This window comes from Astatotilapia calliptera, chromosome 5 (assembly GCF_964374335.1).
Source record: "Astatotilapia calliptera chromosome 5, fAstCal68.1, whole genome shotgun sequence".
In the NCBI taxonomy this organism is placed as follows: domain Eukaryota; kingdom Metazoa; phylum Chordata; class Actinopteri; order Cichliformes; family Cichlidae; genus Astatotilapia; species Astatotilapia calliptera.
This window is the reverse complement of record NC_137426.1, coordinates 38,642,956-38,656,518: the sequence shown is the minus strand read 5'-3', so window position 1 is coordinate 38,656,518 and position 13,563 is coordinate 38,642,956. Positions and strand designations below refer to the sequence as shown.

Sequence of the window (13,563 nt, the reverse complement as noted above, 5' to 3'; positions counted from 1 at the left end):
TAAGCATAAATGAAAATATAAAAAATATCAATTCCAACATTCCCTCCTGTTTGTCGTTTGTGCCAGCTATTCGTAATATATCATTTAGTGAATTTTACAATTTAAGAAAGTTAAGCAGACTTGGGTTCAAGATGTTGTTGATGTGGCCCTCTGATGCAACTCAGGTTTCTCATGTGGCCCCTTGTAAAAATTAATTGCCCACCCCTGGTGTAGAGGGTGGAAATCAGCCAGGACAGCTCATGAAATATAATAATAATAATAATACATTTTATTTGAAAGCACCTTTCAAAACACTCAAGGTCGCTGTACAGAGTAGAATAAAGCAACATAAAAGCAAGCAGTTTACAGAATCATAAAAGCACAAGACATAAATAAAATAGCAGAGTGGAGAGGTTATGTGGGTATGTGGGTACATTTATTTTGTACAAATGGGATTTGAGCTTGGACTTAAAGAGAGAGAAGGAAGAGATGTTTCTTAAATCAGGAGGTCGGGAACTCCAGAGTCGTGGAGCAGCTGAAAGCTCCCCGTGGTGGCAAGACGGGGGGAGGGGACGGAGAGTGAAAGGGAAGAAGAAGATGTGAGACACAGAGATGGGGCGGTGATCTTAACCAGGTCAGAGAGATATGGAGGAGAGAGATGATGAACAGCCTTAAATGTGTACAAGAGTATTTTGAAATTGATGCGACCGGGAGCCAATGAAGCTGCTGCAGGACAGGAGTGATGTGGTGGACAGAAGGGGTCCTGGTGATGATACGAGCAGCAGAGTCCTGGACGCGTTGGAGCTTGTGGGTGGATGTTTGAGTAAGACCAGAAAGAAGTGAGTTACAATAATCAGTCCGGGAAGTAACAAGGCTGTGGACAAGAATGGCAGCGGCATGTGGGGAGAGAAAAGGACAGAGACGATTATTGTTGCGCAACTGAAAATATGCAGACCGAGTGACGTTATTAATGTGTGAATTGAAAGATAGAGTGCTGTGGAGGATGAGACCCAAACTTTTCACAGAGGAAGAAACGAAGACCGGCGAGTTATTGATAGTAACAGAGAAACTGTTGGTTCTGGATAATGTTGACTTAGTGCCGACCAAGAGGAGCTCGGATTTATTACTGTTGAGTTTGAGAAAATTAGAAGAGAACCATGAATTTAGTTCAGCTAAGCAGAGGGTGAGGGAGGACGGGGAGAGCAGAATCAGGTTTAGTGGACAGATGCAGCTGGGTGTCTGCTTACATATTATTGATTTCAGTTGTGTAAATCTACAAATCACACTGTAAGATAGAAACCCCTGCTGAGCAAAAGGAACAAAGGCTGCTCTCAGTTTTGCCAGAAAACATCTCGATGATCCCCGAGACTTTTGGGAAAATACTCTGTGGCCTGTCTCTGCTGCTCGTCCTCAGAAATGACGAGTATCTCAGCCTTCCACACAGTGAGCCTTTTCTCCTCATTCAGATTGTATCATGGACTTTAGGATCTGCTGTTTGATCTGTTCCTTCCATCTCTCCTGGTTTATTTCTCACCGATCTCACTTCCTGCAGTGACTACAATAAAAACATCCTGTTTGTGGAACAGCACGTGTGTCTGATCACTCTGCACTGCACGCTCAATACAAATCCCACCGCCAGTACGGACCTCAGTCACAAAGAGAAAGCCTCAGCACAAAATATGCACAATACATGAATCCCAGCTGTCATGATGTGCACCAAATTAATCCTGTTTTTTCTGTCCTTGCAGCGCTTTCTGTCATCTAGAGCCAGTTAATGTCTCCAGATCAGCTCTAAAGAAGTGCTGATCTTTGAAAATGAATCCACTGTGAGTGAGTGGACAAATGTCATTGTTTTTAAGCCCCACAGATACAATCATAGTCTAACTGTACAATGCAATGTAGTCCAAATAACCCAGCACATATACAGCAGTGAAGAGACAGAGGGGTCAGTGAGCAGGGACCTTTCAAAATGCTACAGTTTAGGTTTTACCTTTGGCAGAATCACACTCTTACTTTTCTGTGTTCGTGTATTTGAAGTGAAATTAAAGCTAATTAGAGCTTAATGGCATGAAAGTGAAAGTGGAAAGTGCTAAAAATACAGAATTATCCTTTTAAGTGAATCTAAACATTTTCCTTCCTCTGTCTAAAAAAGAGCTTCATCTCCTCTCTCTGTTTATACCAACTCTACTGTCTGACTGGCTTTTGGAGACTCAGATTTGAAGCCAAACAGAAAAATTGATTGATTGAATCTTTATTTTGAACATGTTGAAAAAGTACAACAACATAGAATTAAAAGAGACAAATGAACAAAGCAAAACAAAAGGAAAACGAGTAACCACAACTACAAATAACTTTCATGTTCAAAACGGAGCAGGAAGAAGCATAAGCTTATTTAATCCCACCCCTTTTCCACTATCTAGTATCAATAGACTACAGAAATACCTCATTGCAATTACATTATATGTTATGTGTAATTTTTATTTTTATATATATACATATATGTTTCTATCTATCCATACATACGTATATACACACACACACACATATACACATTTACAATAACCCCATTAACACCTCAAGGATACACAACCTACAAATATATATATATAAAAAAAAAAAACACCCAGCACGCCCCTGCGGGCGGTTTATCCTTCAAGCTCGGGTCCTCTACCAGAGGCCTGGGAGCTTGAGGGTCCTGCGCAGTATCTTAGCTGTTCCCAGGACTGCGCTCTTCTGGACAGAGATCTCCGATGTTGTTCCCGGGATCTGCTGGAGCCACTCGCCTAGCTTGGGAGTCACCGCACCTAGTGCTCCGATTACCACGGGGACCACCGTTACCTTCACCCTCCACATCCTCTCGAGCTCTTCTCTGAGCCCTTGGTATTTCTCCAGCTTCTCGTGTTCCTTCTTCCTGATGTTGCTGTCATTCGGAACCGCTACATCGATCACTACGGCCGTCTTCTTCTGTTTGTCTACCACCACTATGTCCGGTTGGTTAGCCACCACCATTTTGTCCGTCTGTATCTGGAAGTCCCACAGGATCTTAGCTCGGTCATTCTCCACCACCCTTGGGGGCATCTCCCATTTTGACCTTGGGACTTCCAGGTTATACTCGGCACAGATGTTCCTGTACACTATGCCGGCCACTTGGTTATGGCGTTCCATGTATGCCTTGCCTGCTAGCATCTTGCACCCTGCTGTTATGTGCTGGATTGTTTCTGGGGCATCTTTACAAAGCCTGCACCTGGGGTCTTGCCTGGTGTGATAGACCCCAGCCTCTATGGATCTTGTACTCAGAGCTTGTTCTTGTGCTGCCATGATTAGTGCCTCTGTGCTGTCTTTCAGTCCAGCTTTGTCCAGCCACTGGTAGGATTTCTGGATATCAGCCACCTCCTCTATCTGCCGGTGGTACATACCGTGCAGGGGCCTGTCCTTCCATGATGGTTCCTCGTCTCCCTCCTCTTTCTTGGGTTTCTGCTGCCTGAGGTATTCACTGAGCACTCGGTCAGTTGGGGCCATCTTCCCAATGTATTCTTGGATGTTCCTTGTCTCATCCTGGACTGTGGTGCTGACACTCACCAGTCCCCGGCCCCCTTCCTTCCGCTTAGCGTACAGCCTCAGGGTGCTGGACTTGGGGTGAAACCCTCCATGCATGGTCAGGAGCTTTCTTGTCTTTATGTCAGTGGCTTCTATCTCCTCCTTTGGCCAGCTTATTACCCCAGCAGGGTACCTGATCACGGGCAGGGCGTATGTGTTGATGGCCCGGATCTTGTTCTTACCATTCAGCTGACTCCTCAGGACTTGCCTGACCCTCTGCAGGTACTTGGTGGTTGCAGCCTTTCTAGCGGCCTCTTCATGGTTCCCATTTGCCTGCGGGATCCCCAGGTACTTGTAACTGTCCTCTATGTCTGCAATGTTGCCTTCTGGTAGTTCAATCCCCTCAGTTCTGACTACCTTCCCTCTCTTTGTTACCATCCGACTACACTTCTCCAGTCCGAACGACATTCCAATGTCATTGCTGTATAGCCTGGTAGTGTGGATCAGTGAATCGATGTCTCGTTCACTCTTGGCATACAGCTTGATGTCATCCATGTACAGGAGGTGGCTGACAACTGCTCCGTTCCGTAGTCGGTATCCGTAGCCAGTCTTGTTAATGATCTCACTGAGGGGGTTCAGGCCTATGCAGAACAGCAGTGGGGACAGAGCATCTCCTTGGTAGATCCCGCACTTGATGGTGACTTGTGCTATGGGCTTGGAGTTGGCCTCTAGTGTTGTACGCCACATCCCCATTGAGTTCCTGATGAAGGCTCTTAGGGTCCCATTGATCTTGTACAATTCTAGGCATTCCAGTATCCAGCTGTGGGGCATTGAGTCATAGGCCTTCTTGTAATCAATCCAGGCAGTGCACAGGTTGGTCAGTCTGGTCTTGCAGTCTCGGCTGATTGTTCTGTCTACCAGTAGCTGGTGTTTTGCACCTCTGGTATTCTTGCCCATCCCTTTCTGTGTCCCGCTCATGTATTGACCCATGTGCCTGTTCATCTTAGCCGATATGATGCCTGACAGGAGCTTCCATGTAGTACTGAGGCAGGTTATTGGTCGGTAGTTGGAGGGGACCGGTCCCTTCTTGGGGTCCTTGGGGATCAGGACCGTCCGGCCTTCAGTTATATATATATATATATATATGTATATATATATATATATATATATATATATATATATATATACATACATATACATATATATATATATATATATATATATATATATATATATATATATATATATATATACATATACATATACATATACATATATATATATATATATATATATATATATATATATATATATATACCCATACCAACATTCACGCGCACACACATGAAAATATTAGACAAGAACACCCTATCAAATCTCTACCTTTTCCCTGTACCCTGTAAAAACCATATCCTTAAACCGCTTTTTAAACTGCGCCATGCTTGGACATTGCTTCATATCTTTACTTAGTCTGTTCCACAGCTTCACTCCACACACAGAGATGCAAAAACTTTTTAATGTTGTACGGATACGAGGATGTTTTAAATTTAATTCCCCCCTCAAATTGTATCCCCGTTCCCTTCTAGAAAACATTTTTAGAATATTGTCAGGAAGCAGGTTATTTATTGCTTTATATATAATTTGTGCTGTGAGAAAATGAACCAGATCTGTGAATTTTAGAATTTTTGATTTTAAGAATAGTGGATTTGTATGATCTCTGTAACCAGTTTTATGGATTATCCTTATGGCCCTTTTTTGTAATATAAAGATTGATGATAGCGAACATTTGTAAGTATTGCCCCAAACCTCTGCACAGTAATTCAAATACGGTGCAATCAGGGAACAATAGAGAATGTGGAGTGATTTGTGGTCCAGAATGTGTTTTACTTTACTCAAGATTGAGACACTTCTTGAAATTTTGTTATGTATATGATTTATATGAGACTTCCAGTTTAATTTATCATCTATAATCACACCAAGAAACTTATGTTCAAGTACTCTTTCAATTTCCACACCATCTACATGAATCTGCACTTGTGCATTTCTAAGGGAATTCCCAAATAAGATAATTTTAGTTTTACTTAGATTTAGCGATAGTTTGTTCCTGTTAAACCATTTTTTAATTTTGCACATTTCTGAAGTAATTGTATCCAGCAGCTCCTTTAGATTCCCCCCAGAACAAAAAATATTTGTGTCATCTGCAAATAATACTAATTTTAATATATCAGATGCCTTACAAATATCATTTATATAAATAATAAATAATTTTGGACCCAGCACAGAGCCTTGTGGAACACCACAGGCAATGTCCAAGCATGATGAGGAATGGACACCCAGCTTCACAAATTGTTTCCGGTCACTTGAATAATTTTTCACCCATTGCAGTACAACCCCCCTAATCCCATACCGTTCCAGTTTATTAATTAATATGTCATGATTGATTGTGTCGAATGCTTTCTTGAGATCCAGAAATACTCCAGCTGCATACTGTTTCTGATCTATAGCATTCGTAATCTCCTCAATTGATTCGATTAATGCCAGAGATGTTGATCTTTTTGATCTGAATCCATATTGACTGTCAGAGAGTAATTTATATTTATCTAAGAATTTGTCTAATCGTTTATTAAACAGGTTTTCTAGGATTTTGGAGAATTGTGGTAGTAAAGAAACAGGCCTGTAATTTGTGAAGTGGTGTCTATCCCCGGTTTTATACAGCGGCACAACTTTAGCTATTTTCATTTTGTTTGGCACTTTTCCCGTCTGAAATGATAAGTTGCAAATATATGTTAGAGGTCCTACAATTCCTTCAATGACCTTCTTGACGATTTTCATGTCAATATCATTACAATCAGTGGATGTTTTATATTTACACATGTGTACAATGTCAATTATTTCTTTTTCCTCCACTGATGTGAGGAACATTGAGTTAGGGTTCCTATCAATCAGGTTTTAACTACAGTCTACTGATGGCAGTGACTCAGGAATTTGTTCTGCCAGTTTTGGTCCAATATTTACAAAATAATGATTAAAGCTGTTGACCTTATCAGCAGTGTTTTCCATAATATTGCCATTATCGATAAAGTATTGAGGATAACTTTGTTGTCCAGAATTATTTTTAATGATACCGTTTAAAACATCCCATATTCCTTTCATATTATGTTTATTGTTGTTCAATATTTTACTATAATACTCCTTTCTACATACACGTATAATATTGGTCAACTTATTTTTGTATTTTTTATATTTATTTTCAGCATCTTTTGTTCTTTGTTTTAGGTATTCCCTATAGAGTGTATTTTTCTTTTTACATGCATTTTGTAAACCCTTAGTGAGCCATGGTCTATCTGAATATTTGTGCTTTCTGTTGTATTTTATTGTTGGACAGTTTTTATCGTACAACTCCATGAATATTCTTAAAAATATGCCATATGCAATATCAATATCAGCTTCTTTGTACACATTGTCCCAGTCCTGATTTAATAGATCGTTCTTAAATGCAGTCATAGTTTCTTCTGTCCTTACACGTCTGTATCTCAGTTGTTCTTCATGCTGATTTTTCTTATAATTAGTGTCATAAACTGCAAAAACTGGTAGGTGATCACTGATGTCATTAATTAATATTCCGCTCACAATGTTGTTTTCCATATTGTTAGTGAAAATATTGTCAAGTAAGGTGGCACAATGTGGTGTAATTCTGCTAGGCCTGGTTATTTTAGGATGTAAACTCAAACTGTACATAGTGTTTAGGAATTCGTCGGTCATTTTATGCTTTTTTGGATTCAACAGGTCAATATTAAAATCACCACAGATAAACATAACTTTTTGATTTGTTTTAGAGAATATTTCCTCTATGAAGTCATTAAATACTTGAATACTAGAGCCAGGTGTTCTATATATACAGCTAATTATTACATTTTTCTCTTTTTCCTTATAAATTTCAATTGTTATACATTCTAGTAAATTATCAATTACAGTTGTCATACTTTCTACCACCTTGTAGTTTAGGTTTTTATCCACATACACAGCTACTCCCCCTCCACTCTTGTTCCTTCTATTTACAAAATTCACTTCATATCCCTCCAGTCCAAAGTCCATTCCTTTCTCCGCATTGATCCATGTTTCAGAAATGGCAATAATTCCAAATGGATTTGTCAACTCATTTAGATATTCCTTTATATTGTTGAAGTTGGCATACAGACTTCTGCTATTAAAATGGATTATTGATCATTTATTTTCCGTGTTGATGGTGTGTTTAAACTGTTCATCAGTGAAGTAGCAGCAGTTACAGCTGATGTTGTAGAAGAAATTATTTTCCGGGTCTATATCCTTTTCTAAGTCTAGAACATTATGGTCTGTGTATCGAAATGTTCTCAGTTCCAGATTATCATAAAGAGAATTCCAATGACTCATGTTGATATTGTTGCCGGATGCAGATGAAGTTCTTTTGGACTGTGCCATGTGTTGTGTTGTGTGTCACGTCACATGTGTATTCATACCTCCAGAGTAAGTTGACCTCAGTATTTGTCCAGCTCCTCCATATTTCTGATGACCAACACTTTGGCTTGTTCCGGTGTTCCATTGAGTTTAATGAATACTTTGCAGTTGGTGGTCCATGTATTTTGAATTTTTCCCTGTTTCTTCAAGTAACGTGCTTTCCTGGCAATGTCCGCATTTCTTTTTATCAGATGTTCGTTCATGAAGACATCGGATCCTTTCAGTTTCTTTCCTTGTTTTAACAGTGCTGTTTTCTGTTTTCTGTTTGCAAATCTCACAATGATGGCTGGTTTGTCACTGTCATTTTTTCGGGGTAGAGGGTGGCAAGCCTCAATGTTGTTATAATCCACTTCCACACCTTTGGACCGTAAAAAGGTAACCACTTGATGCTCCGTGGAGTTGACATCTTCCTCTCCTGGCCCTCCTACATTGTCAGTGGCGACCGCCCGGGCGTATGACCGGGGTTTGATGCGAAGCCCCGTGATGATAACATCGTTCATCCGGGTGTCCTGCTCCAAATCCGCCACTCTGTTCTCCAGGTACGCCAGCCGCCGATCCTTCTCGGCGTTCTGGATGCGGAGAGCCTTAACTTCCTCGACCAGGTCCAGGATGGCTTTCTGCTGCAGTTTGACAGTAGAAATCTCCTCTGTCATAAACTCCAGCGACTTCTTAATATCGTCTCCTTCCTCGGCTGACAGAACTTTTTTCGGGCCCATGCTGAGAGACGCTCTTGTAGCGTTGCCGTGACGACCGGCTAGCTAGTTGATGCTAGCGTCCTTCCTCTCTCTCACCGCTACGGTTCAAAAACATCAACTTCTGAGTTTTCCAGAGGTCGCAAATGACGAGCCACCACTTCTGGACGGTTTCCCACACACGCTCTCAAAGATTAGTATCCCCGGAGAGATGCCGTTTTCAGGAGATATGTTAAGTTTGCCAACGTTTCATTCAGTGAACAATATCAATTGTTCACTGAATGAAACGTTGGCAAACTTGTTTTCTAACAGTAAACATTTTTCTAACATTTGTTTCCAGTTTCTGTCTTTTCATGTGTTGTCCCGTAATCTGAACTGGAGCCCAATGAAGCAGAGTGTAATCACCTCCTACGAGCCATCCTGTCACAGTGAGTGGAAGCTGCAGTATCATATACTGGCTCTTTGTCATTTACAATGTGAGCTATTCATGGTGGCCTAAAACAAACTGTGTGCACGCACTTGTTGTTAAAGGGAATCCTCCTGCAAAGCCACTGTGGAATATACTAGGCACAGGTACACGCACACACAGGTCTTTATCGCCAAGTTCCACATTTATTTACACTTTCACACACTGATACTATCGCACAGAATGACAGCTGTGCATCCCAGCTGATGTGTGTCTCTCTTTCTCCTCTCCCGCTCCTCTCCGTCTCACTATAACACAGGGGAGGGAAACCATCATCAGTCCATAAACAACATCAGCTGTTCTTACCGGCCTCGCAGCGCCGCCCTGATGAGCCTTCCGCTCCACTCCTCCCCTGCAGCTGCGCCCGGGGCCACGCCTCCGCCACAGCCACAAGTCAGCGTCACCTCTGTTTCCTGCTTGTCCAAAGTGAACCGTGATGAAAAGATGAATTCATACAGCAGTGAAGCAGCAGGATCATCATGGACGCACGAGCTTGTTTGTTTTGTGACACCACAAGGGAGCCTGGAGTGACTGGAGCTCCACTGGATCATCACCAGTAGGAAGAAAAAAAACCACCACGTGGAACATTTTTGTAGAATCGTTGCAAATTTTCCAGCACACACTGGATGTGATCTGAGAATGCAGTTTCTTGCAACGTGCACTCAGATATTTATGCAATACTTCTGTAAGAATGCTGTTTGTTGACTTCAGCTCAGCATTCAGTGCAGTCATTCCCTCCAAGCTGATCACCAAACTTGTGGCTCTTAGACTCAGCAACTCCATCTGTACCTGGATCGTGGACTTTCTGACCAACAGACCCTGGCATGTAAGGTCAGGCCATAACTGCTCTACCACCATCACACTCAACACTGGCACTCCACAGGGCTGTGTGCTGAGCCCGTTCCTCTATGACTGCAGACCTCGGTCCAGATCCAACTCCATCATCCAGTCTGCAGATGACACCGCAGTGACTGTCTCATCAGAGACAATGATGAGTCTGCTACAGGGAAGAGTAAAGCACCTAGCTGTGTGGTGCTGACAATAACCTGCTCCTGAGTACCAGCAAAACCAAAGAGCTCATTGTGGACTTCAGGAGGGAGAACAGAGACCCCCCATGTCCCCATCTACATAAATGGCACAGCTGTTGAACGGGTCTCCAGCTTCAAGTTCTTGGGGATCCACATCTCTGAGAATCTGTCCTGGTCAACTGACAACTCCAGCCTGGTCAAGAAGGCCCATCAGCGCCTTTTTTTCTTTATGATACTGAAGAAGAACCACCTGTCTGCTGACATACTGGTTAACTTCTACCACTATGTGATAGAGAGCATCCTGACCAACTGTGTCACAGTGTGGTATGGGAACTGCTCTGTTGCTGGCCACAAGGCACTGCAGCGTGTGGTGAAAGCTGCCCAACGCATCACAGGGACTCCACTTCCTGCCATTGAGGATGTCCACAAGAAGAGATGTCTATGCCGAGCACGCATCATTCTCGGGGACTCCTCTCATCCTGCCTCCAGCTCCTCCCCTCCAGAAGGCGCTACAGGAGCCTTCAGACTAAAACCAGCAGGTTTAGGAAGAGCTCCTCCCCCACAGCTGTCACCCTACACTGTTCACTGTTACAGTCTGTTCAGAGAGCTACGCTTCCACTGCTGCAGATATATTCATAGCACTCTGTAGATCTGTTTACCTCACACCGATACATCTGCATATATGTAGCACATCTGTATATTTGCTCTTATTGCACTTACTGATAAGATGCAAACTGTATTTTGTTAGCCTGTATTGGACATGTGTAATGACAGTAAAGTTTAATTCTAAATGCTAAACATTTAAACAAAAGCAGCTCCACAGCTACAGGAGAAGTTTTTAGAAGTGAATTTTAGAAGGCCAGTAAAGAGAGCATGGAGACAGATGGAGGACGCCAAATCCACTGAATCTACACGCTTCCTGTTTCCACCTCATCCTTCCAGTGCTCTACTATACTCCCTGCTCTCTCTACCACAGCTGCCTTTGAACTTGCCTGGGCCAGGTCTGAGTCCAGCTTTGGTACTCCTGCCAGGTCACATGACACAGGGGTGTGGTCTGATGTCAGCAGGCAGGTCAGTGGAGCCCTCTGGTGGTGGCAGTGAAACAGGAGGAGGCCTGAGAACAGACAGCATGTCAGGGTTTCTGGGTCTTTGACCCAGTATTCTTAGTTCATGTTCACTGTTTATATTCTGCCTGTTCCACTTCCTGTTTTATTGTGTTAGCCTTGGTCCATGTGCATTATGTTCCGTCCTCTTCCCGTTTATCATTAGGTCATTATGTTCAGCTGTGTACTCACCAGGTTCTAATCTCTCATCACTCAGCCTGTGTATTTATGTCCCTCAGTTCAACCAGTCCAATGTCGTGTCATTGATGTTATTGTGATGTTGTTCTCGCCGCTGTTAGGTTGTCCTCTGTTCAGTTCCGTCAGGTCAGCCGGTCAGTTGTCAGTCAGTCTTTCATTCATCCATTCAGTCAGTCGTCCAGCCGTTTCCTACTTCTGTTCTGTTTGTTCACTCCGTTGACAATAAAACACCAATCTTCACCTACCTGTGAGTCCAGCGTTTGGGTCCTCCTTCTTTCGTCCACGACCTCATCCTGACACAGCAGGCTTAACTAGCAGGACAAAGTAGCATGTAGTACTTGAAGGAGTCATCACAGCCAATCAGCTCTCAGGAAAATGGAACATCACATACATTCGCTCTTCTTTGATTTTCATCAATGTATTTCCTTTGAAATTTAAAAAATTTACATTTTTTTAAATTTGAAAATATTTCCTTCTGTCAATATTTCTGCCTGATTAGAAGCTCACTTCCTGTCACTCTACAATAAAACAATGTAAAGGCTGCGCTCTCTGCCCTCCCACTAGCTGACACAAGTAAACTGTGCTAAGATGCCCTACATGGACTAAGGTTCTTGGCCACACACATAGATTTGCTTGGCTGTAGAAATCATGCCATGAAGCTCCCAGCGCACATTTTTGATGCTTCTGTCTGTGGCAGAGCAGGTTTGGAGCTCTGCAGAGCCTTGGTGGCTTTTACTGACTATGCACCCCTACCCATTTATTATGAACCAACAGCACAACGGTTTGTGCTTTTTTCTATAATACACATGTATGATTTAGATTTGTACTTATGTGGCAGCTATTTACTGACCTGACAAAGTTATTTTAAATGAAAACTAAAAGTGGTGAAATTCTCAAAAAATGAATGAGACGTGTAATTTGACACATTTTGTTGTTTTGTGTGTGTGCGCAGCAGAATCTCCACTGTTAAATTAACACTGGAGAGTGTCTATATGGGTCCACACCTCTGAGGGTTAAATACAACACTGTTGAGTGTTAAATTAACACTTTTGACAGTGTTATATGTTTAAAAGTAACCTAGTCAGTTTTGCAGATTAACAATGGCTAACACTGAGCAGTGCTGGTTTTCTAACACTGGAATGTTTCTGTTGTGATATTTTGATACCATGGTAGCATTTACAGGATATTGTTTTATTGTGATATTATACAGAAAAGAGTTACTCAATAAGGCCCATCTACTAGTTGTTTTTCTCTTTCTCTGTGACCCAAGAATTAATGTGTAGGACTCACAGGCTGGTACTCCAAGGTCGAAAACACCACAGAGATGAGACCACTTCCTTACTCCCATCCTCCCTTTTTCTTTATCTCCTGGAAAAGGCTCGTTAAAGGCCAGGTGGTTTGTTTCAGAATTCACTAATGAAAGAACTCTGTATTCTATGTCTAGGAGTGTATTTTGCTGGGATGATCATAAATTGTAGCTGAACTGATAAACTACACACAGGATACTTCTTTGCTCACAAGGCAGGAAGACGTTTCCTTATTTGGTCTGTACCGGTTTGAACTGGGAAAGCTGACACACGAACCTTTTTTTCCTCTATATAAGCTGTTATGTACTAAATAAACCTTTGAGTCGATTGGGAAGGCAACCTGAAGCAGTCTCTGTTTTCTTGTTCTCCCAAGCTGCTCCCGAGCTCGTACTAACACGCTGAATGGCATACCTGAGTGTTACTTTAAATAATTAGGAATCTTAGAAGGAAAGGACAGAACTCTGCTTATCGCTCGTGCCTTGGAGGGAAAACCGGGATGGACATTTTTTCCTTCAGTTTCTAACATTTTGAGTTATTTTCCAGTGTTAGAAGATCAGCACTGCTCAGTGTTAATTTAACACTGGAGATTTTGCTGTGTGTGTTTGTCTGTGTGAAATTTTGACGTGTATCTGAAAAACACAATTTTGAAAACACTGGAAAGACCTCAAGACATGTATTCTTTTGCTTACTATGTAAACAAAAATTCCCACCAAGGCTTTTCAGTGTGAAATGTAGAGTGTAGAGAAACTACCAGTGCCA

The 13,563-nt window shown here is 42.1% G+C and overlaps 1 protein-coding gene across 1 annotated transcript; it reads right to left on the bottom strand.

Moving 5' to 3' along the window:
* Positions 1-720: 720 nt before the first annotated feature.
* Positions 721-8,844, bottom strand: LOC145428993 (uncharacterized). The gene is made up of 2 exons (XM_080302184.1): positions 8,013-8,844; positions 721-853 (listed from the first exon to the last, which is right to left on the bottom strand). The coding sequence occupies exon 1, from the start codon at positions 8,724-8,726 to the stop codon at positions 8,031-8,033; it is 696 nt and encodes a 231-aa protein (XP_080158310.1). The 5' UTR covers positions 8,727-8,844; the 3' UTR covers positions 721-853; positions 8,013-8,030.
* Between the last annotated feature and the right edge of the window lie 4,719 nt (positions 8,845-13,563).